At 37.1% G+C, this 22,515-nt stretch overlaps 2 protein-coding genes across 4 annotated transcripts in view; one reads left to right on the top strand and one right to left on the bottom strand.

The window, feature by feature from the left end:
- The first annotated feature begins 469 nt into the window (after positions 1–469).
- LOC116240172 (uncharacterized) lies at positions 470–4,603 on the top strand. 2 transcript variants are annotated; one of them, XM_031610506.2, is made up of 3 exons: positions 470–829; positions 3,089–3,179; positions 3,975–4,603. In XM_031610506.2, the coding sequence occupies exons 1-3, from the start codon at positions 483–485 to the stop codon at positions 4,053–4,055; spliced, it is 519 nt and encodes a 172-aa protein (XP_031466366.2). In that variant the 5' UTR covers positions 470–482; the 3' UTR covers positions 4,056–4,603. The 2 variants fall into 2 exon arrangements, 1 of the variants encoding a protein (XP_031466366.2); XR_016461431.1 differs by lacking the exons at positions 3,089–3,179; positions 3,975–4,603 and adding an exon at positions 1,184–1,271.
- A 13-nt stretch (positions 4,604–4,616) lies between these two features.
- The window catches only part of SPTLC1 (serine palmitoyltransferase long chain base subunit 1), a 33,449-nt gene continuing 15,550 nt past the window's right edge, over positions 4,617–22,515 (bottom strand). For both annotated transcript variants that reach the window (XM_090130612.1, XM_031610495.2), the window contains exons 6-15: positions 20,693–20,825; positions 19,068–19,197; positions 18,230–18,319; positions 17,352–17,459; positions 16,642–16,737; positions 16,278–16,374; positions 14,812–14,866; positions 9,750–9,867; positions 8,773–8,846; positions 4,617–8,366 (exon numbers count right to left, since the gene is read on the bottom strand). In XM_090130612.1, coding sequence (XP_089986738.1) covers positions 8,273–8,366; positions 8,773–8,846; positions 9,750–9,867; positions 14,812–14,866; positions 16,278–16,374; positions 16,642–16,737; positions 17,352–17,459; positions 18,230–18,319; positions 19,068–19,197; positions 20,693–20,825 — 995 coding nt within the window. In that variant the 3' untranslated portion in view covers positions 4,617–8,272. The remainder of the gene's footprint in view (positions 8,367–8,772; positions 8,847–9,749; positions 9,868–14,811; positions 14,867–16,277; positions 16,375–16,641; positions 16,738–17,351; positions 17,460–18,229; positions 18,320–19,067; positions 19,198–20,692; positions 20,826–22,515) is intronic.

Genomic DNA, 22,515 nt, shown 5'->3' with positions numbered 1-22,515 from the left:
CAAAGGCTTTCAGGGCCGTGGAGAACTGTTTCTGAGACTTTAGAGAAACATACTGTTTCGGCAGCATCGGTACAATCTGCGGCGCCTCCACCTTCAGGCGCGACCTTAAACAATCGGCGGGATGGCTCAGACAATCCTCTGGATCGCGGGCCCAGGAACCTGGAGAAAGAACCCGATCCCTCTCCTGCTGACAAAACAGCTGCTAAACTTTTACCTGTTTGGCGCAAAATATCGGAAACGCTCACAAAAATTCGACGAGGAAGGGCAAATTCTTCCGACCATTCCCCTCGCACTCCTCGCCACCCCGCCGCCGCCTCTCGGTGCGGGAAGCAGCTCCGGTCGGATCCCATTCGCGACTTCAACCCCTCCTCCGGCCGGGGAGAAGGAAAATGGCGGCCCCCGGAGAGCGGCGCCGCCGCCGCTGCTGCTGGTAGGCGCCGGCAGCCCCGCGGCCGCGGTCCGCTCTGGATTGTCCCTGCCCCATGGCTGCCCACCGCTCCCCCCCCAGTGCTCGCCGCGACGCAGTCATGAAATTGAATTCACGAGTCTGCTTCAGGTCACTTAAGCCCAGAAATTTCCTAATAAAGAGGCCCCCGGTACTGGGAGTCTGTTCAACGTACTGTAAAGGATGGGCAATCCGTGCAGGGAAACGGGCGTCAGAGCGCACGGTGGAGGTGCGTGATGACACAAGGAGCCCCAACGCAGACATCAACATCACAACTGATTCCAACATCCCAACTGATTCCAACATCCCCCATTTATACGCCAGGACCCGTAGCAGCACGGGAGTGGACCCGGCCACCTCCAAACCAGTAACCCTGATTCCAAGGTAGTGCGAGCAGTGCCTACTGGGGTAACTGGTCCTTTGGGAAATGGACAGCGTTTTGCTTTTAGGGCATTCGTCAGCCCCAGTGCAAGATCTTTTTGTTTTATCTGGCTTTACAGATACTGATTATACTGGAGAGATTAAAGTTATGGTCTGGGCACCCATGCTCCCATGTGAAGTACCAGTACATGCTTGTATTGCTCAACTGATTTACTTCACATGTGGACAGGGGGGCTACAGGGTTTGGTTCTACAGGGGGCCCTCAGATATTATGGACCCAAAAGGTCTCAGATGCTCAAACTACCTTAACCTTTACGCTGGAATCAGGCAACCTCCCACAAAGATTTGATATTTCAGGGATTTTGGACACAGGCTCTGATGAGGCTGTGATTGATCATGGCGCCTGGCTCACTACTGACTTAAAAGACTGCTTTTTCAACATCCCCCTGGATCCCAGTGATGCTCTTCAGCTTGCTTTTTATGTCATTTCTGTAAATGTGTCAGCACCAACCAAGTGCTATCATTGGATGGTATTACCTCATGACATGAAAAACAGCGCCGTGATCTCTCAATGGTTTGTTACCAGAGCCTTAACCCCTGAGGGGCAAAAACTGTTTAATGCTGTTTTTTATCATTACATGGATGACATTCTTGTGGCAACCAAGTCGACAGAAGAAATGTGATATGCCATGGCTGTAGTCATTGACAGCATAAGAAGCTGTGATTTAGAGGTAGCTCCAGAAACGGTCCAGAAGAGTTCACCATGGAAGTATTTGGGATGGTGAATTACAAATTCAGACTATCGCTCCAATGCCTTAAACTGGATTTGGACATTCGAACTCTAAATGATATGCAAAGGCTGTTAGGGACTATAAATTGGATCAAGCCTTTGCTGGGAATATCTAATAAAACCCTTTTCCCATTATTTCCTGTTATTAAAGGGGAATCTAGCTTTAAATTCCAAAAGATCACTGACACCTGTAGTGCAGCAAGCTTTGCAGGTTGCCTCAACTATGTCGCAGTGACAAGCTCAGCGATATGACCCTGCTCTACCCTTCCACTTAATGGTACTGAATCCAGATTTTCAGGAGAGCCAAAATGTTCCTTGGTATCCTTAGGCACCTTGACTGTATTCAAAGATGGGTCAGGGAGAACAGGTCAGTCGGTAATCGTATTTAGACAATAAAAGGCTCTCCATAAATTGTAGAATTACCTGCAGTTGTAAGAGTATTTCAAAAATGGTCCAGTCTAATTAACATCGTCACTGATTCAGCGTATGTTAAGGCTGACTGACAAGAATAGAACGATCATATCTAAGAGACATTTCTAACTAACAACTGTTCATGCTGCTGTATTGTCTTTGTGTCTCACCACGGGAACCATATTTTATAACACACATCCAATCACATACCATTTTGCCAGGACCTTTAACAGAAGGAAATAAATAAGCGGATCAGTTAGCTGGTATTCCTGTTCTTCCTAGGTTCATTTGAACAGGCTTGACTGTCACCTGCCTTTTTTTCACCAGATGCTAAGGCGCTGCAAAAGTCTTATGGCCTTAGCTTGGCTCAGGCATGACAGATAATTACAGTATGCCCTGATTGCCAACAGATGACAACTCCTCCATTGCATGGGGTTAATCTCCAAGGTCTAACAGCTCTGGAATTATGGCAGACAGAGGTCACACACATCCCTGAATTCAGAAGACTTAAATATGTCCACGTCTCCGTGGATACCTTTTCCAGAGCCATAGCAGTGGCAGCAGATACTGGGGAAAAGGCCTGCAACATCTGCAAACGTTTTCTTCTGGCCTTTGCAATTCTTGGGGTACCAAAAACTATTAAGACAGAAAATGGTCTGGGAGATGTATCTCAGAAAGTATTACAGTTTCTACAATCGTGGGGAATTAAACATCTCACTGGGTGACATCACACTCACCTACCTACAGGACAAGCCATAGTTGAGTGTACCCACAGCACCCTTAAGGCTATGCTACTTAAGCAAAAAGAGGGAACGGAGAAGGCACTTCCAGCAGAAAGTCTTGCTAAAGCTATATATGTATTGGACTTTTTAAATCAATGGTGTGATGATGGAGGACCACTGATAGCCCATCATTTTGTTTCAGTAAACAAGGAAAGAATGAATATTCATGGAAAAGCTACTGTAAAGTAGTAAAGAATCTGGAATCAGGTCAATGTGAAATGTGAAAGAATCAGTTCCCACTGATAACGTGGGGGAGAGGTTATATTTTTATTTCTATAGGTGCAGGATTGTGATGGATTCCAGGAAGGGCAGTGCAACTCCATTTGTTGGCATCACCTTCATCTGCTGCACAATCGTGACTGCTGTATGGGTACCTTCACAGCTAAGACTAATGTGTGGGTTATGCTTGGCAGCAACACTGGATAGAACACTCTCTGCTTATCAATATCATTTATCCCCTGACTCCCCATTACTGTGTGCCTGGTATAACTTCCCCTTGATCAAGGGAAATGGGAACAACTGGCTCACGCCACTAGTGCTTCCTCAGTTGTGCAGGAAAAGAAGGTCTGGGGAGGGAACTGGATCGGTGGGTTCCCCACTTGCTCCCAATGTCACTAGCCCCATAGGAGCTAGAACTTTTGAGATCAGTAAAAAGGGATCGATGTGTATTTTTCAATTATTATAACAATCAATCTCTTTCATGGTCAGTCAGTGCTACAATGCTGGTGCACAGAAATGCATCACCCTTGTGTAATTACACATCTTAAAATATTTCAATATCTAGTAATTTACACCTTCAGTTACCTTGAGGAGTATTTTTAATATGTGCAAATTGCACATGGTCAACCATTCCATCATATATTAAAGGAGGCCCCTGCTCCTTGGGCAGGTTGACCTTACTAATGATGAATCTGACTACGATCCTTACAAAACACCAAAATCATGGTAGAATCTGAAGAAATATTCATGCTTTTGATTGTAAAGAGAAGATTAAATTTTGGAACTGGGAATCAATTATGTTTGCATCACTCTTCACTCCAGGGGTAGCAGTTGCTAAAGCATTAGTTAGTTTAAATAAGCGAGGATGTTGGCTTAGCAAACAGACTAGTGCAACCTTGCAAGCACTTTCAGGCCTGTTACAGGATGTCGACTCAATTTGTCACAGCACATTGCAGAGCTGCTATTGAATTCCTGCTTCTCACACAAAGACATGGCTGTGAAGACACTGAAGAACTGTGCTGCATGAACTTAACAGATCTTTCCACCTCCCTCCATGAGAGTATTCAGCAACTGCAGGAAGGTGTGCAGAAATTACGCATAGGAAATTCATGGGGGTGATTCCATGTGTGGTTTCAATATCTGGGCCCTTGGATTCAGAAACTAATTAAGTTAGGACTAATGTGTCATTTTTTGTGTGCCTTTTATCTGTATTCCTGCATTATATCCTGTGTAAGAGTTATGATTAACAAAGCTTGTTCAAGTTAATGACAACTTGGGCAACGTGGATACAGTTAGCAATATGTTGATGAGCACGGATGGCAACATTCTCACTTTGGTCAGCAAGAAATCATGGGAATAAGCAGCTGTGACTGTGAATATTTTCTGCACATGTTTGTTTGTAGAGAGCTAGTAGTTTGTTCTTTGAGCAGGTGTTCTGTTCTGCTTGGGCTCTGCATCACACACTGGTCACAGGGATGTGCAGTACAAATGGAAAAAACTATGCAGACCCTGAGAAGAATAAAAGCAGGAGAGAGTCTGTTGTGGGTGAGAGGAAAAGTGCACTTTGAAGCAGAAGATGCTCTGCTGGCACTGCCTATCACATCCAAGGCTGGCATGTTCCTTCTCTCTCCTTTCCAGTGGTTTGCTGTCTCTCAGGAGTTAATAAGTAATAGCACATTAGCTTAGGGAGCTTCCATTTCCCACTCATGGAATTGTCTAAGATTGCCTGTGTGAGTGTGCACATATCAGCTAAAAAAATCATGACCTTCTGTGTGACTCTTTCCTTATGTTTAGTATGCTATCAATCAAGGCCTTGATTGAGTTATGATTAGTATGTTATTAATATAATTAGTGCTATTAATTTATAGTGTGGCAATAGTTTGCTAATAAATAAAAAAGGGGGAATGGTGAGAATACAAGAAAGACTATTTAGAGCAGCAGCTGTGAAGCAAGACAGACAGCATAAGAAAGCAATGCTGAGAATCAAGGACAGCTCTAGAAGAAGAGAACAGCCAAAGGAACAGCCCATGGCTCTGGCTGGATAAGCACTTGTATGCATGACTAAGGAATGCTTGTGCAGTGCTTTGTTGACATGTAAAGGCAGATGGGAAAGTTGTAATCGCAGATGGAAAAGCTCAAAAGGAATCTTGTGAATGTATAGAGGTTATGTGGGAACCTGTAATAAGCGATTTGGATCATTCACATGAGTCCATGCCTCATTGCCACAGTTCAGGATATGAGCCCTTATGCTTTTGATTCACCTCACAGTATTCTAATTATCTTTCCTGTTGTGTACTAAGACCCCAATCTCACTCCAGCACCTGTAGAAATTAGTGAAATTAGTGAAAGAGTCCCATGTCATCTAGGCAAAGCCAAAACAACTAACACAGGCTTGTCCATACATTTATCAGCAAAGAGCACTGAGAATTTATGTACCTTAACAGACTTCCAAGTCTGATTTTCTAATGTCAAAAGTTTATCATCTGCTATCTCCCCAACCTGAACCAACATTTTCCCCTAGTCACTGTTTTTCACCTGCTTTCCACATAAAACAGACATTTATCAGAAGAGAGAAAATGAAGAGGACCAGACATGCTCAAACTGACAGTCACAGAATCGCAGAATGGCCCAGGTTGGAAGGGTCCTCAAGGATCATGCATCTCCAACCCCCCTGTCACATGCAGGGCCACCAACCTCCCCATTTAATACTAGACCAGGTTGCTCAGGGCCCCATCCAACCTGGCCCTGAACACCTCCAGTGATGGGGCATCCACAACCTCTCTGGGCAGCCTGTTCCAGCACCTTACCACTCTCATAATAAAGAACTACAAGGGGTAGGAACAAGGGATATCTCTCCCCACCAAGTACGTTGCTTAAGCGTTTTAATTTCTCTTTGAGAATTCCTCAAAGAGAAATTAAAACCTCTAAGCAGAAAACACATTAGTAACAATAATTGAATTGCTAAAAACAGAAAGAAGTTCACTTCAGTGTCATCCAAGTGCAGATTTCCTAAACAATTACTAAAGCAAAAAACTGATAAAAGCAGATTTATCAATGTTTTAATGCTTGTGTTTGCTAAATGAATTAATGATAACAGTTCAACACAATTAATGATAAGTTCGACATATTTGAACTTTAGTGTCATCAGAAAACTCTTGAAGTTGACAGAAGTCCTGCTCAGCTTCCTGCCAATTCAGGTTTCATCACTTTACTTGAATACAAAACAAAAAAACAACAGAAAACAAAAAAAATCTGTCACACACTTAAAGCTTGTTGCTAGTCCTCATGAGTGCAACAACAACAAAAACCCTCTATTTCAGGAGGATATAAAATGGAAGAAGTCAGTATGGATTCTACACCCTTCTATATTAATGCTGATCAGTTACTGTCTACCTTCATAGGTTTACCTTGAACTCTAAAACAATTATGATGCAATGGAATCCAACCCCTTCATTTGTCCTCAGCCAAAGAGCTTGATTTTATTTGAAAATTCAGTTTTGTATTATCAAGCCAAAAATGCTCAATGCATACTAGTTAGTTTTTATTTCCATCTTTCAAAATGTCTTAAGACTCTGAGAAGGCTGATTGCTCTTGAAAAGGCATGTCAGTTCTAGTCCATAAAACAGGAATCAGCTTCCATCCTCACTTTTAAAGTAGTTGGCTTGTCACAGGATTTTAGTCAAAGTGAAGACAGAAAAGTGTAAATGTAAATGTAATATGAATACTTTTGCACATTCAGACGAAGTGTCTGCTGTACACAAAAAACTATTTGAGTATTTCTAGTACTGGCAGTACCAGTAACAAAAGTGCCCAAGAGTAATTTCAGCAGCTTTTATCTAAAAAGACGTTCAGAAGTTTTGAAAACCACAGCAAAGATGGAGTCATTAAGAACTGAAGGAGACAACACAGACTACGCTCATCTGATGCAGAATATTCTACAAAATGTGGCTGAATCATGCTACAGTCTAAGTACATAATATGTACAAATTTGAATAAAATATTTATTTAAACAATGATCTTTCTCAAAAATAGTACTGTAGTTCTTGTAGCAGCAACCAAAAAGAAAAATAAGTATAAAACAACTCAGAATACAGATCAGGTAGAACACAACGTTTTTTGAACTGGTATTGTTAAAAATACACTGAAATACATTTTTATTTTATTAAAAGCTATGGCTTACTGTCATCCATCCTTACCAATTTCTTCAGATTGGTGTGATGTTTCTATCCATCTGTGACTACTGAAAATTACAAGAGCATAAAACTCCAAATATTACTAATTAATTACTAATTAATTACTCTAATGCATAGCAGCTGTTCAGAGCTATAACATTAAGTTAAGTATACACACATTTTAGTGCTTCAAAGCTGTTTGAAAAAGCTTATATTCATTTGCCATTTCAAAACTTTAGTTCTTCAAGTTGTTTTTGCCTCCTCTTTAAAACAAGTGCAAAAGACCCCTGACTGAACAATACTAAAATGATACTGCAACACTCTCACAATTTAGAGGTTTCAGTTTAGGTGTTTAAGTTAATAAGAAAAATCTCACCCATAAAATCAAATATGCATATTTGCATATGAAATGCAGTATGCAAACAGTGTTAAACATTAATTGACATTTTGATCTGACTAGACATTCTGAGAAGCTGCTTTCAGAAATGGTTAAAAAGATATAAACAAGTAAGAATTGAAGTTCCTACTATGAATGACTCAATACAGCACAAAATTATCTCTTAATGTGTTATTTCTCTCTTAAGGTAGTATTAGGAACAGCCGATATTCATTCTGAAAGCAAGTGAACTTCCTACTGAGATACACATTTTAGATGTTTATTGGGAAAAAAATGAATTTTATATATATATATGCATACATATCTCAGTTCTCTCTCTCTCTGTCTCTATCTCTCTCTCTCTCCACATATGTGGTAACATTTAGGGGGTTGAAGAAATAAATTTAAGGATTTTTAAGATGAAACCTGTGAAAAAGACCTGCATGCAACAGTGATATTCCATTTTTAGGAATGGTACTAAAATGTAGATTTTGAATTTTAAGTATATTGCGTCATTCACCATTTTCAAAATTCAGTATTCTATACATCACTCTATTTTTACTATCTTGAAACAATCCCATTAGTTAGGCTTTAATGTCTATGGTGGATAAGCTTTAATATCTGAAGTGGAATTCACTATACAGTGTAAAACATTTATTTTTATAATTTGAGGAAAAAGGAATCCAAAACTGTGGGTTAATTCAGTACAGACTCTGCAGCTTCCTTAATAAGTGACGCAGCTTTGTCCAGTTCTTGTTCTGTTTGTTCCACTGTTACCACTACTCGAATACTAGAAAAAGAAAACCACAACATACATACATATAATCCTTGTCTTCAGTTTTAGGCTTTTCCTGTACTAATATTAGCACATCAAAATTACTAGCTCTAGATAGTAATTCAAATTCAACCCGACACAAGACACGTGACTTAATGTGGAAATGGTCAGAATATTTTCACCCTGTTCTCCATGTATAGAAGCTGGACAGAAATTGTTCTATTGTCTGCACATGCACGGCTCAATGAAACATGCCTGGTAAACAAGTAAAGACCGTGCCATGCTGATTGCTAGGATTCAGGTAGTTCATATACAGTTGTTATTTCAGTGCATTGGAATCCTTCCTCAAAATTCTGCTGCATGAAAACACATAGAGAGTCATAACCCATAAAATGAAATAATACATTGACTTTCTACTTACCTGGGTGAAGGAAGACATTTTTCTTCTTTCTCCAGGTAGCGGGCCTGAGTTAATGCAATACCACGATTTACACACTATGGATGAAAGTACAGAGAGAAACCAAAACAAAACAAAAGGTTGATTATTCAGATGAAAATACAGTTTGGCAATTTCTAAAGGTATATCATTTAGATCATCGAATGCATATAATTAACTTCAAGACTTCTGTGTCAGGATAACTCTTCCCTAAATGGAAGTTTTGATGGTTGTGCAAGAAGAGTATTTAATTTTAATAAAAGATAGCCACATAAAATTGGGGAAGTTAGATGTAGCTTCTTCAACTTTCCTCACCAAATAATTAGACAAAAATGCTATGTTCATTAGGCCATTCAAACAAATTTAAAAGTATTTTCAAGGATAACCTAGTTTTTGTCTGTGGTTTAGTCTTGTGTATCTGCCATCTGAAATCTAAAATATCCCCATCACTTTCCATCTATTTTTCAGTAGAGAAAGTAAGCCAATCCAGATAGAAAAAAAAATACTATATTCAGAACATGGGACTCTCTTCATACAAAAAAACATGTGAATTGCATCAAATATGCAAAACTACTGAAAGCTTAGTATGTAATAGTTAAAATACATCAACTGAACTCTGTTCAGACAATAGCCTGGATTCCTTTGAACATCATAGAAGTTTCCTAAACAATTGTTCTAAACTTGAGTTTTGAAGTACACAAAAGGATAACACTATATTCTAAATTACAAAGAAGAAATATAAATTTTTATCAAATATTACAAAACTAGATGTACAGTGAGAAATTGGTAAAAGATGGTTTTTAGTAGCCCTCAGTGAAGAAGCAGATTTCTTGCAGCATTCCTGCAAGCATTCCAACAGGTTACTCAACAAATTACCCACAAATCACTCTACACATTTGCATTTCATTCACTATTTACATTGAAAAGCAATGATATATTTTATCTGTTAGAGGGACACTTACATAATCCACAATTCTCTTGAGCAACTTCTCATCATTTTCTCGAGATCCGTAACTATCTTCCAACCTTAAGTGCAATGCTGGAGAAAACGATTCTCCCACTACTCTTAAGCCAGAAATCCTAAAAAAAAAAACCAACAAAAAACCACACACACTAGTACTCAAGTGTTAAAGTTCTAGAGAGTAAGTGTTTCCCCTTTCCAGGTTAGGGACTGAGAAGGATATTTCACAGAAAATATTATTAAATTTATTTAATATTAGAAACAGCTGTTCATTAACAGTTTCCCATGCTAGTATTTACAGCATAAAAATCAAAACGTAGAGGGACATATTTGCTTTTAATAATCTTCACAGAAGTTATGCATTCCTGAAGATATTGACAAAAGCCTGAGTATAATTATTCAAATTACAGTACTGAAGCACTTTTTTTCTATTACTTTTTCCTAGCTGTTTTAGATGACTTTCACTTTTCTCCATATCTATTATATTTTTTATCTCTCTATATATACTATTCATATTAATGAATGCAAAACATGTACACTTCAGTTCACAGTAGGCAAAAATAACAAAACAAGAGAGCACCTTCCTTGGAGAGTTAACTAAATGTAGTTTTAGCAAATTTGTGAAACAATAACTAGTACTAACTAATTGACTTCTAGTTTACTAGTTAACTACTTAACTTCTAGATTAGTTAGTTCTAACTAATAACTTCTGCAAAAGACTAAAAAATTGTAGAAGGATCCTTCCAAAGATATAAGAAGAATGTTAGGAGTATGTTCCTATTTTACTAATAAAAACACAGCTAGCGAACTCAAGTCTTTGGGGTCAAAGTTTGGAAAATAAATAATGGTAAGCCTTTCTACCTGCTTATGTGATGATATGAAATAAGGTTTATTTTTGGCAAAATTTTTGATTTTTAATTATTTCCTATAGAAAATCTTTAGAGCACCTTCTGCTACTCAATCAGAAGCTCATCTAAACACTAATAATTCTAACAGAATTGCTCTCATGTCTGCACCAGGAGACAGCTGTTTATCAGCACCTTAGAATTTGGTTGCTACAATCCTGACATGTATATAACTCTGATCACAAATGGTATTCTCCAGGAGTCAACACTGAGGCCTGTCCTGTCTAATATCTTCACTGATGATCTGGATGAGGGGATTGAGCGTACCCTCAGTAAGTTTGCAGAAGACACCAAGTTGGAAGGAAGCGCTGACCTGCCTAGGAGTAGCAAGACTCTGCACAGAGGGATCTGGACAACCTGGATCACTGGGCTCAGGCTAATGGGATGAAATTCAACAAGACCAAGTGCCAGGTCCTGTGCTTTGGCCACAACAACCCCATGCAGCACTATAAAATTGGGGCAGAGTGTCTGGAAGGCTGTGTGAAAGAAACAGACTTGGGGTGCTGGTAAATACTCAGCTAAACATGAGCTAGCAGTGTGTTCAGATAGCCAAGAAGGTCAATGGCATCCTGGCTTGTGTCAGAATTAGTGTGGTCCAGCATCATCCCTTCATACTCAGCTCTGTTGAGGCTTGAGGCCCTAGAGCATGTCCAGAGAAAGGCAACAAGGCTGGTGTGGGGTCTGGAGCACAATTCTTATGAGTGGCTGAGGGAAATGGGATTGCTTAGTCTGGAGAAGAGGAGGCTCAGGGGAGATCCTATCACCCCTACAACTCCCTGAAAGGAAGCTGCAGTGAGGTGGGGGTTGGCTTCTTCTCCCATTTAACTAGTGATGAGAGGGAATGGCCTTAAGCTGTGCCTGGGAAGGTTCAGGTTGGATATTAGGAAATACTTTTTTTCCCAAAAGAGCGCTCAAGCTCTGGAATGAGCAGCCAACAGAGGTGGTTGAACCACTATTCCTAGAGGTATTCAAGAAACATTTAAATAAAATTATGGAATTCCTCAGGTTGGAAAAGACCCTCAAAGATCATCAAGTCCAACGACAACATAACCATACTACCCTAACAACCCTCCACTAAATCATGTCCCTGAACACTACATCCAAACAGTTTTTGAACACATTCAGTCATGGTGACTCAACCACCTCCCTGGGGAGCCTATTCCAGTGCTTAACAACTCTTTCTGTAAAGAAGTTTTTCCTGATATCCAACCTGAACTTACCCTGGCACAACTTGAGGCCATTTCCCCTTGTGCTGTCACCTGTCACCAGTGAGAAGAGATCAGCCCTACTCTTGCTGTAATCACCTTTCAAGTATTGGAAGATAGAACAGATGGTTTTTAAAGGACATGTTTTAGAGGGGAAATGTTGGCGGTAAGTAGACGGTTGGACTAGATGATGGCTGGTCTTAAGGCCAACAAATATGGAATGACCCACATCCATACTTTTAAAAATTTGATTCTCCAATTCAGGGTGGCCACATCCATCTCTCTACTAGGAATGTTTCCTGACTAGTGCTAATTCCTGAACTGTATCCAGTAACTGTGGAGTTAATTCCAAGTGTATTGCTCAGCTTGGGCCAAATCCATGCCACAGACCATTCTAACAATGGAACAGAGAAGATAAGCATGCTCCAGTGACCTGGGATGTCTCCTACCATTAATGTGCTAGAATGCATGTAACCTCAGCAAGCCCAAAAGGCATACCAGGCTCTTTGTGTTAGCTATCAGGCTAAACTGGAGAACTGAATGATAAGACTGAGCTCTTAATTGTAAGGAATTCTGCATGGAAGGATAGTCATAGAAAAGGAAGTTAATCGCAGTCAGTGTTGTGAACAGAAAACTAGAATGAGGTCTCAGTAAGAAACCATCAAGTTTTGCCAGGAGGGGAAATCTTTAGAAATAAATCTGCTTTACCTCAATGAAAACTTTATTGAAAAAAATCTCACCAGGATAAGTCATAAGTAATGAACTATTTAAAGGATACTATCTAATACTGTCGGGCATCTGGAACAGGCAAAACTTCTGTTCCCATTCTATCCTATCTTCCTGCAAGAGAGCTTCTTCATATATTTATTAAGATACTAGACACTTTAAAATACAAGACAGAAATTTACATTATCTAAGATTATTTATGAAGTTAGGATTTTTTGTGACAAGATGGAATACATGTCACAAAAAATCCTAACTTCATAAGTAATCTTAGATAAAGTTCTTTTACGATATGTAAACCACCATAGATAATAAGAAAGTAATTCTATAAGGGCTTCAGAAGAATTCTTCTATTTCTTCCATAGATACACACTTAGTTGCTACCTGAAGGAAGCAAAGCCAGTGATTCTCTTATCTTACAATATTAATGAATTTTTTCCTCCCATTGTCAATATACAAACACTTTTTTTGACTATTAACCTCAAATTGGTTCTTATACATGTAGTCCTCGATTCTATAGGTTAGTTACACTTTGGCTAAAAAGAGGTTGGTTTTAATTTGTTACTGTCATGTGTTTTCTCTACATGAAGAAAGGAGAAGAGCTGTGTGTTCCTTTTCACATTATTTGTGTACAATTCTACTTTTCCTCCATGCTCTCTCTTAAACCAGTAGGTTCACCTCTGTCACAAGAACACAATGAAGAGCTGTAGTTGAGCAATAGCCATGGTAAGGCAAGGAAGATGAAAGTATTTAATGCAACAGTATTACAATAAACACAAAGATCCTCTCTCAAAACCTTGCCACCCCTCTGGACCATTGCAGACTTTTTCTAGCATTTTTATTGCTTAAAAAAACAAACACATGATGCTGTAGATAGTAGCTCAAGTCTTCCCTCGAACACTGTTTAACGAACTTTTTATCAGCTAAAGCTTTGCCCAATTGCCTTGTACTGTTAAGTCCTCCAAGTTCTTTCTCAGAATGACCAAGTAGTAACTTCCCTTGCTGGGTTTTTTGTTTTGTTTTGTTTTGTTTTTTTGGTTTTTTTTTTGGACCTATCTATTACCACAGTATTTTTCATAATACAAAACTCCTATTAGGGGACACTTAAGCAATTTGGATACGTATTAATTTGAGACTACATTAACCGTATAAAGAATTTAATTGATTAAGTAAGGTAGAACCAAATGCAGGATTTTAAAAAGTCAGCCATGTACTAATGGCTATTGTTTTGAACTGGATATTAATGAGTAAAAGGTTGATAAATTCTTCCTGTACTTAAACATACTTATAATTGCCACTTCAAAATGACAGAGTACAGAAAATATTACAGTTATTTTCCTTTTAGCTTAGTCACAACATTCTACTAGTAGGAAAGAGACACACATAGTTCTAAAGTGACTGCAAAATATTTCAAGCATAACAGTGTCCAGGTATCTTTGACCTAAAAACAACAGTATTTCAAACAAATTTGAAATAAATCACAGCAAAAGACCAAGACTACTCCAAAGAATTTGAGCACAACTAAGGCTCTAGCATAAAACATAGGGTGAAGCAGGAGACTGCTATCAGAATACAGATGCTTATTTAAAATAACAAGTAGTTCATACAGAAAAAATGGCCAACATTAAAAATAAATAATTAGAACCAGGCAGTATAGTTATTAACACACCACAGATTTCCTGCATGTAAAATTTTCTTCATTTCCTGTAAAGCACAATAGAAAACTGCAGAAAAAAATTAATTCTAAAATAATAAATACAATTTATAATTGAGAATTCTTGAAACTATTCAATTTTTATATTTTTATTAATAAAATCAATCAAAAAAAGTTATTACTCAATATAGTCATCTCCTAAAATGGTTACAGAACTTGAAACAGAAACTTTATTTTTCAATAAATTCTAGCAGTTTGCTGTATGTCTCCAGAATAATCAATATTTTATTACTGTTTAATATTCAGGTCTCATACAGAAGAACAATACGGTATTAAAGTTGATTGCAAGACGCTTTGAGACATCTGAGAGCTTATCTGCTAAGCTAGAACTCAAGCTACAGGCACACAAAATGATTTTATTTAGGCAGTCTTTTCAATATGTTTTGCACTACTGAGAGCTATAACACTCTTCTAAAAACTAAATTGTCTAAGGGTTTATAAACATCCCTTCTAGAATTAAGGCAGAATGTCATTTCAACACCTATAAACAGGTTTTAAAAACTTGGAATCACTTACCCCTGTAAAGCTCTGTGAATTCGCTTGCATTTAGCCCGAAGAGTCTGAAAAATGTCTAGACAAAAAAAAAAAAAAAAAGCTTATATTTCCTGTTTCTACCTTAAATTTCTGTAAATCCATGATTAATAAAAAAGAAAAACTAAGAGATATATTTTACATATATATATATTTAGATATATGCAAATAGAAGTTGTAAGTCCCTTCACTACCCTTCAAAATGCTCCTGATTCCCATTTCTGCAAGGAAATTACAGAGCTGACAAAATCCAGGTGAAGTGGTTCATGATCATAGTAAAAAGATGTTACAAACCCTTGATAAAAGAGATTGAAATTGCAGATTATTTACAAACTTATCTATAAGATGTCTACAGTTATGCAGGCTCTGTACCTTCATCCTCTCACCCACTCACTGCAGATTCTTAAATGGAAAATTTTGACTGATGGATCTACAACACTTGGTTATTTCTTTTCTCCTATTTTCATTTAATTTCTGAAGAGCAGGCGTGGGAAACACAGACCCAGTGCTTTTTATTTGTGACAAATTAAATACTACATTTGTTTGCAGGTTTCTTCCAACCTGTTTATGGTAATGAATATTAAAAACAAATACAACAAGACTTGGACAATTTTGTCCTTGTTATACATGTTTCTCAATCTAAAAAAATCATTCTTAGATTTTAGGAACAAAAGCAGTTCTCTGATTCTTAGAGCTGAAACTCTTGTCTGACTGCCTTATTAAAGTGTTCTGTACTTAGTACTGCCAGAATCACAGACACATCTCCATCAGGATGACAGAACACACCTGTCTGGATGCTCGTTTAGAGGAGAAAAGAAATTCAGGAGTGTCAAGAGGAAAGGGATGGGTTGTTCAATATTAAGCAAATACATCCCCACTTCTATGTCTATAACCTTATCTTCCTCTGTGTTACAGGTATTTATTTTCAAGGAAGAAATCTATTACAATTTTACAAAGTAGAATAATTACTTATTTGATTAATACTTATATATGATTAAAAACGACCATCTCTTTCCCTTCTAAATACAAGTGACAAAGAAAGAAAACATTAAAGATGTTAAAAGAAAAAATATAATGTGAGATTATGTGAACTAAAACTTCATGGAATCATGGCCTGGGTTGTAAAGGACCTTGAAGGATATCTAGTTTCAACCCTCCTGCTGTGTGCAGGGTCACCCAACTACTAGACCAGGCTGCCCAGAGCCACATCCAGCTTGGCCTTGAATGCATCCGAGGATGGGGCATCCACAACCTCTTTGGGCAAAGTGTTCCAGTGCTTCACCACCTCTGAGTGAAAATTTACACATGTAAAATTAAACAGCTGTAAAGGAGAGAAAATGTAAAAGAGTAAACAGGTGAGGAATTAAACTGAGTAGCAGTTGTGAGTTTTGGCTGAAGAACGACTCAAGAATAAGATTTTTCTTAAGAGATTTTTCTTAAGAATTAAGTACCTGGATTGTCTTCCATGATGTTCAGAGCCTCAATAGCAGCAGCAGCTAACAAAGGAGGCAGGGATGCAGAAAAGCAATAGCCTTGACCAGACAATCGCTATGGAGAAAAAAATACATCTTTTTATTGTAGCAATATTGACAGTATCTTCATTTGCACGTATTTAAACCTGTTCTCCACATCACTAGGCTAATAGAAGCATCGGAAAACAGATTTTCAATTCATACACAATGTTTCTCAAAACTAGTAGGTTTCTAAACTGAATCAAATATTGCATATCTTATTACTCCTTGCAAATTGATACCAGTTACTAATCTTTGTGTAAATAACCTTGCCACATCATGTTAAAAAAAAAAAAAGACTTACCTGATGGTCAATTATAAAAGATCTTCCACAGCAAAATCCTCCAATAGAAGCCAGTGAATTTTCCATGTTTGCACTAATGAGATCTATATCATCAATCTGCAAGTTAAATTAGTAAATTATTAAGAGATGCCTTTAATTACATCAAAGCAATATATAAGATAAATATTTATTTTCTTCATATTTTCATGAATACTGAAGAAGACGCATCATGTTATCACATATTAGAATGAAGATATAAGCAATAAGAGAATCAAGAAAAATTTTGTCCTACTTTCTCCCCACTGGAGAAAAAGGCAATAGAACAATATGGGCTAGCTATACACAAAGAAAATTTTCTGACTTACCCCTAAGATTCAAATATTTCTGTGTAAGCATGATATTTTGAAGTGTATGGGGCAGGAAAACACTGCAATCATTATCTCACTGAGCATTCAAAATGAGAATAAAATTGTGAAACTGTAAAACTTTTTACAATACTTTTCACAATTAGAAGTATTAGGAGAAAAAAAAAATTAAGTAAGCGGGTGAAATAAAAATGCAGAGACCTGAACACTTTAGGCTTAACTGGAAAGAACAAAAAAGTATGTTTAAGATTCTATCATCTACTAGTAAGTATTTCAGATACCACAGATATAAGAAACTAGTTCTATAAATTGTTTCTGCACAAATCTCTTGTTCACAATAAAAAAGGCAAAAACTATGGCACTTACATTTATTCCAAAGTGTTCGGTGATTCCTCTTCCATGTTCTCCAAGGACTCCAAAAGAAAGGCTCTCTTCCAAAAATATTCTAACTTTATATTTATACTTCAATTTTATCTAAAATAGTGCAAATTATATAAAATACAAGTCACAACCATTAGATTTTGGTCATAAAGTGGGTGAAGGGTGACATTGTAAAGACAGATAACTACAATATCTGGAATACTGCAGAAATGTCAGCTCTACAGTAGTGTTCAGTCATTAAAGGTATTTAAAAAAATGTTTTAGCATTTAAAATTTAAAATTGTTTTTACCATTAAATCTCGTAAGTACCAAAGGCTGCATATAAAATTTTCTATTTTTGTAGTTATTACTTAATAGGCTGTCCAGTACTTTTAATTCTACACACTCTCACAGTATTTCTTCCAGTACCTACCAGAATATAGTCTGAACAAAATTCAGTTTATGCTGAATTGCAAACATTTTCTTTGGAGGCCACTGATTGATAGTTGTGTGAGGATATCTTTGTGATTTCATCTTTTTTTTTTTTTTTAGCAACAATGTTTGCTTAATGATTCAGTGCACAGTAGCTGCAAATATGATATACTTTACAAGTTAAAATCTAAGACCTTAAGTAGGTATTAATTTGTGCGTCTCATTACATCCAGCTTCAGAATCCTAATCCTAACCAGTCATTTCAAAAAAACCAACCAACCAACCAAACAAAAAAAACCAACAAGATTTGAAAGACTTCAAGAAAAACACATTTGAGAAAGCAAAAGAGAAAAAAAAACCATACAGGTCTTCTCAGTGTTGGCTTAACAATACAGCATTAATATTTCATTAGTCACATGTTGGAGTTTAAAAGACAATTCAAAACCCCTTACCAATTCTGGAAGAGGGCAAATGTCTCCTGTATTCATATACAACCCTTCCACCACAATGAATCTTCGAGTTACACGGGCTTTGCGAGGATTCTTCAGAAACAAATGATTTCAGTTAATTTCAACAATTAGTAACAAGTGAAGCTCTGACAATTGCTTGGTAAGAAAAGAAAGTAATGGAAAGGAAAGGAAGATAATGTTGCCTTTTCAAGTAACCTCTTCATCTAAGCATTTTACGACTTGTATTAGCAGAATATTTGTGCTTGCTGACCCTGGTTTTAATAGCTGTTTTTGGACGCCCTTTTGTATTTGTCAGAATGAGGAATTAAACCATCAAACTGACCCTTATTTTTGAAGGCAGAACATCTTCAGAATTGAGTGCAAGACAAGAGAGGTGTCTAAGAAAGGTTAAAAAAAAAAATCATGTTGCTGATGTAAATCTGATGGTTAGGACTAGCCACTTCTGAGCTGATTTTGTGGTGTGGCATTCAAACTGTTAATTAACGGATACGATTTATAAATTGAAGACAGTTGCACAGATTTTTAGATGAAAAAATGCAAGCTCTGCAAAAAAACCCAAACCAACATACACCAGTAATAGACCCATAGAGATATTCCTTTACCACCAATGCCTGTGAATTCACTGCTAGGCACAGCAGTGGTTAATGTAACAAATAAAGTCAATCTTAATTAAACAAGCAACATTAATTGCTCAATACGGATTTACAAAAAAAAACAAATAAATGTCTATAAGTATTGGGCCCATTCAGTTACAGAATCCGGTTTAAAAACACTGGGGTAGAAGGACATAAAAACTAAGATATTTTTGTAAGGAATGTACCTTCTGATCTTCTGTCTCTTGCTCCTTCAACAGTCGTTCAAGGTCTGTCATATCATTATGCTTAAATAATTTGATGTTACTACGAGATGCTTGTAATCCCTTCTGAATAGCAAAGCATGCAGCTTCATCTCTGCAAATACAGGAAGCCCTTCTAAGTTTACACTTAGTTTAATGTCAATTCAAAGTAGAAAAGCAACTACTAGGACTGTACTAATTTTGAGCAGATACCTGTGCTTAGGGGTAGTTAAAACCAGAGTAACTAAGGCATTATAAATTTTACTTACACTTAGAAAAAAACATTCCAAAGTTTCTTAGCTTCCCCATACTACAAACCACTTTTCTTTTCTTTAAGTGTACACTGGTCCTTTTGTGACAGCAATTCATAGGAGCACCATATTTCATGGACCAGGTATAATACCCTGGTAGTCATCCCAGAAGCTTTCACTCCATTTGCTCTGTTACAAAGATGTGCCTGTATGAAATTGCAGTGGTCCTCTGATAATCTCAAACCTTATTTTTAGTATCCCTCAGGTATTGCTGTCTTGGTGTTCAAAGAATTACCCACCATTTCTAAGTCCTGGAAAAGCAAACTTCTGGGTACAATGTGGTATGCACTTTCATAGCGAGGCAAGCAAGTCCAGGAACTTTTTGAAGGTTGCATCTAAGTCAAACCTTTTGCACATCTAACTGCAATAATTTCAAGCAAGTTACTTTAAAGTAAAGTGAGAAGATCTTTTGTCACAAAGAAGTTGAAATCTAACTCCTGGATACAGAGGCACCTTGAATATCATATCCAGTGCTGGTCATTTATCTCAAAAAACAAACAACTCAACTGATTCAGAAGTTGTGCTTTTTTGTACAACTAAGTAAGAAATACTGTCAGTTCATTCTCTAAAAAGCAAATGCATCAATTGAAAACAGTAAGTGTAACACTTAAATATATTTATAGAAGGTTCAAGTTAAACTGTGAAATTACACATCCATAGGAGTATTCTGAGTATTAGACATTTAGACTGGTACAAAAAAAAATTGTAAAATAATGAAAATCCATCAACTTCTAAAGAATTCAAGCCCTCCTCTTTGGCTCAGGAAGTTTTGAGTATTGCTATTATTTCTTTATTTATCCCCATACGAATTATGACTAGTTACTCCTAGGGGCCATACACTGTTCTTGCTGAATCTTTAGTTCGATCCTTTTTAGAGTTTCTATTTACAATGATCTTTACCCAAGCAATTCCTTGCAGATATGTATGAGAGAACCACCATATGGGAAAGGAAAAAGTGTCAGCAGGAAGTAGGAGAAAAACAAATACAACTACACATTTTCTTAGGAAAAAATCTAGATATCACACTTACTCCTTGCATACACAAGTCTATGGCTTTTTCAGTTTGTTTGGATGCATTGTTGCTAAGCTGAGTGCTCAAGTCTGTGTTCCCTGGTAAACGCAGTGACTGCTTTGATTTGAAATATTTGGCAAAGTAGTATCTAAACTTCATACAACAAAATAACTTGATCCAAAACAGCATTATTTTCTAACAAATGGTTTGATTTACAATAATAAAAATGAGACATCAGGAGGAAAACTCCTGAATCTGTGATTTTCCAGAGAGAAAACAATACTTACACAAACACGATGTCCCCCCGTTTTGAATATGCAGGAATTGCACTGGCAATTGTTGCAAATCCATATGAGTATATAATAGCTTCTTCTGTCCTCATGAATTTTGCTAGCCGGTCTTCTAATTCTAAATGCACATCTATTAGAGTGAAAAAATAAAAAGACCTAGCTGCTTTCATATCAGAAAGATTAACTCCTTGCTTTTAGAAATGATCTAATTGAACTAAACAAAATTACTGTTCATTTGTAGGAAAAGTTTTACAAAAAGTAACTTCTCAAAAAAAAACAAAAACAAAAACAAAAAAACACCAAACCTAGCTGCAATTAATAAAACTTTGCTTAAAATGAGAAGTAAACTAATATTAAACCGAAACTTTGAATGATTAGAAAAATATTTAAGTAATGTGATTCCCTCATACACTTACACAATGGTAATTAATATCTGCTTGTGATTAAACCACAAGTAAATGAGGCAGGGTTCCTGGTCAGTGACTAGGGAACATAATTACTTCAGCAGAAAATAAATAGCAATCTAATTTATAGTAATTAATGAAGTCTTGTTGGCGTGCTGACAGTTCCTCCAAGCTACTGTTTCCACTGCATATAATACAGCTATCATTACAATAGAAAACTGCCCTTATCAGACTATGTGCAATCACATACTACCTCCTGAATGCAATACAGCTAATTCAAAAGGTGGCCATCTCTATGCCACAGATCCTCAAAATAAATTTGAACACCTATACACACGTGCATTTCCAAAACCAATTCAGTCAGAATGGTCTGTGTTAGAAATGAAATGCCAGAAACAGTACCACACAAGTGAATGAATCATTGCATCAGAACCAGCCAGAGGTAAAAAGGTGACCAAAGCATTAGGTACTGTGCCTAAGCGAAATAACCTCTTTGTGTGATAAATGATTATTTTAATCATGCAAAAACATTGTCAGTGCAAGCTTCTTCTACAAAATGTTATTCAGAGAATCATTTAGCAAAAAACCCAGAAGTTGTAGGGGTAATCAGAGATCCTTAGAATGTAACTTGAAAGATCACCACCAGCCAAGGACAACCTCTTTGCAATTATTCAAAAGTTCTCTGAAACTAAATTTAAATGAACCAATATTTTAAAAAAATGCAGATTCTCCAATAGTCTATGAAGCTTGGTTATGTCAATATTGATATTTCTAGCCCAATATTAACAGCAAAGGTATAACAAGGAAGATTTGTAAAAATCTTAACTTTGTTGTATGAAATAATCTAGCACAGCCTTTCCCCAAAGGGACGTATCCATTTGATTTGCAATGTTACTCAGTAAAAACAAAAATTATGTCATGTCTTCAAAGAGATGTGGAGTGCTGGTGGCAGCAGGCTCAAGAGCCAGCAGAGTGCCTCAGTAGTTAAGAGGCCTAACCACAATGCATGAAAGACAGCACAGCCAGATGATCATGCTTTGTTCGTGCATAAAAGACCTTACATTCTCTAACTAATAAATTAGCAGAGATAAAGAGGCCACCACAATTAAAAACAAAAAACTTGTACATTTGTCACTGAACTTTAGTCAGCAACAGCAAACACTACACTGAGGGAACACATAGTATGAACAGTAGGAAAAAAGAAGTACTGTCAGCCATAACCAGATAGTGAATATAACCATTTTCATATTAAGAAAAATTTTTATAAACCTATCATATTCTACCAAGGATGGAATGTTAGTTGTACTGAAGACAAAAACCACAGATCAGAGCAAGACATAGCATACACAAAATTGATACATCGTCACTTAAGGAAATGAACGTTTTGTGTAACTGCAAGGTTGAAAAGTTTACAGC

The sequence above is a fragment of the Phasianus colchicus genome, chromosome Z, assembly GCF_987193195.1.
Source record: "Phasianus colchicus chromosome Z, bPhaCol1.hap1.1, whole genome shotgun sequence".
NCBI classification, from domain to species: domain Eukaryota; kingdom Metazoa; phylum Chordata; class Aves; order Galliformes; family Phasianidae; genus Phasianus; species Phasianus colchicus.
Note: the sequence above shows the minus strand (reverse complement) of the source record. Positions and strands in the feature narration are given on the sequence as shown.

What these genes read in the sequence shown, in the direction of transcription:
- LOC116240172 (XM_031610506.2), top strand. Translation starts at nt 483, where the DNA reads ATGGCTGCCCACCGCTCCCCCCCCAGTGCTCGCCGCGACGCAGTCATG. An exon ending in CCAGTAACCCTGATTCCAAG is followed by an intron (nt 830 to 3,088) that starts GTAGTGCGAGCA and finishes TTATTTCTATAG; the next exon opens with GTGCAGGATTGTGATGGATT. An exon ending in CAATCGTGACTGCTGTATGG is followed by an intron (nt 3,180 to 3,974) that starts GTACCTTCACAG and finishes AATTTGTCACAG; the next exon opens with CACATTGCAGAGCTGCTATT.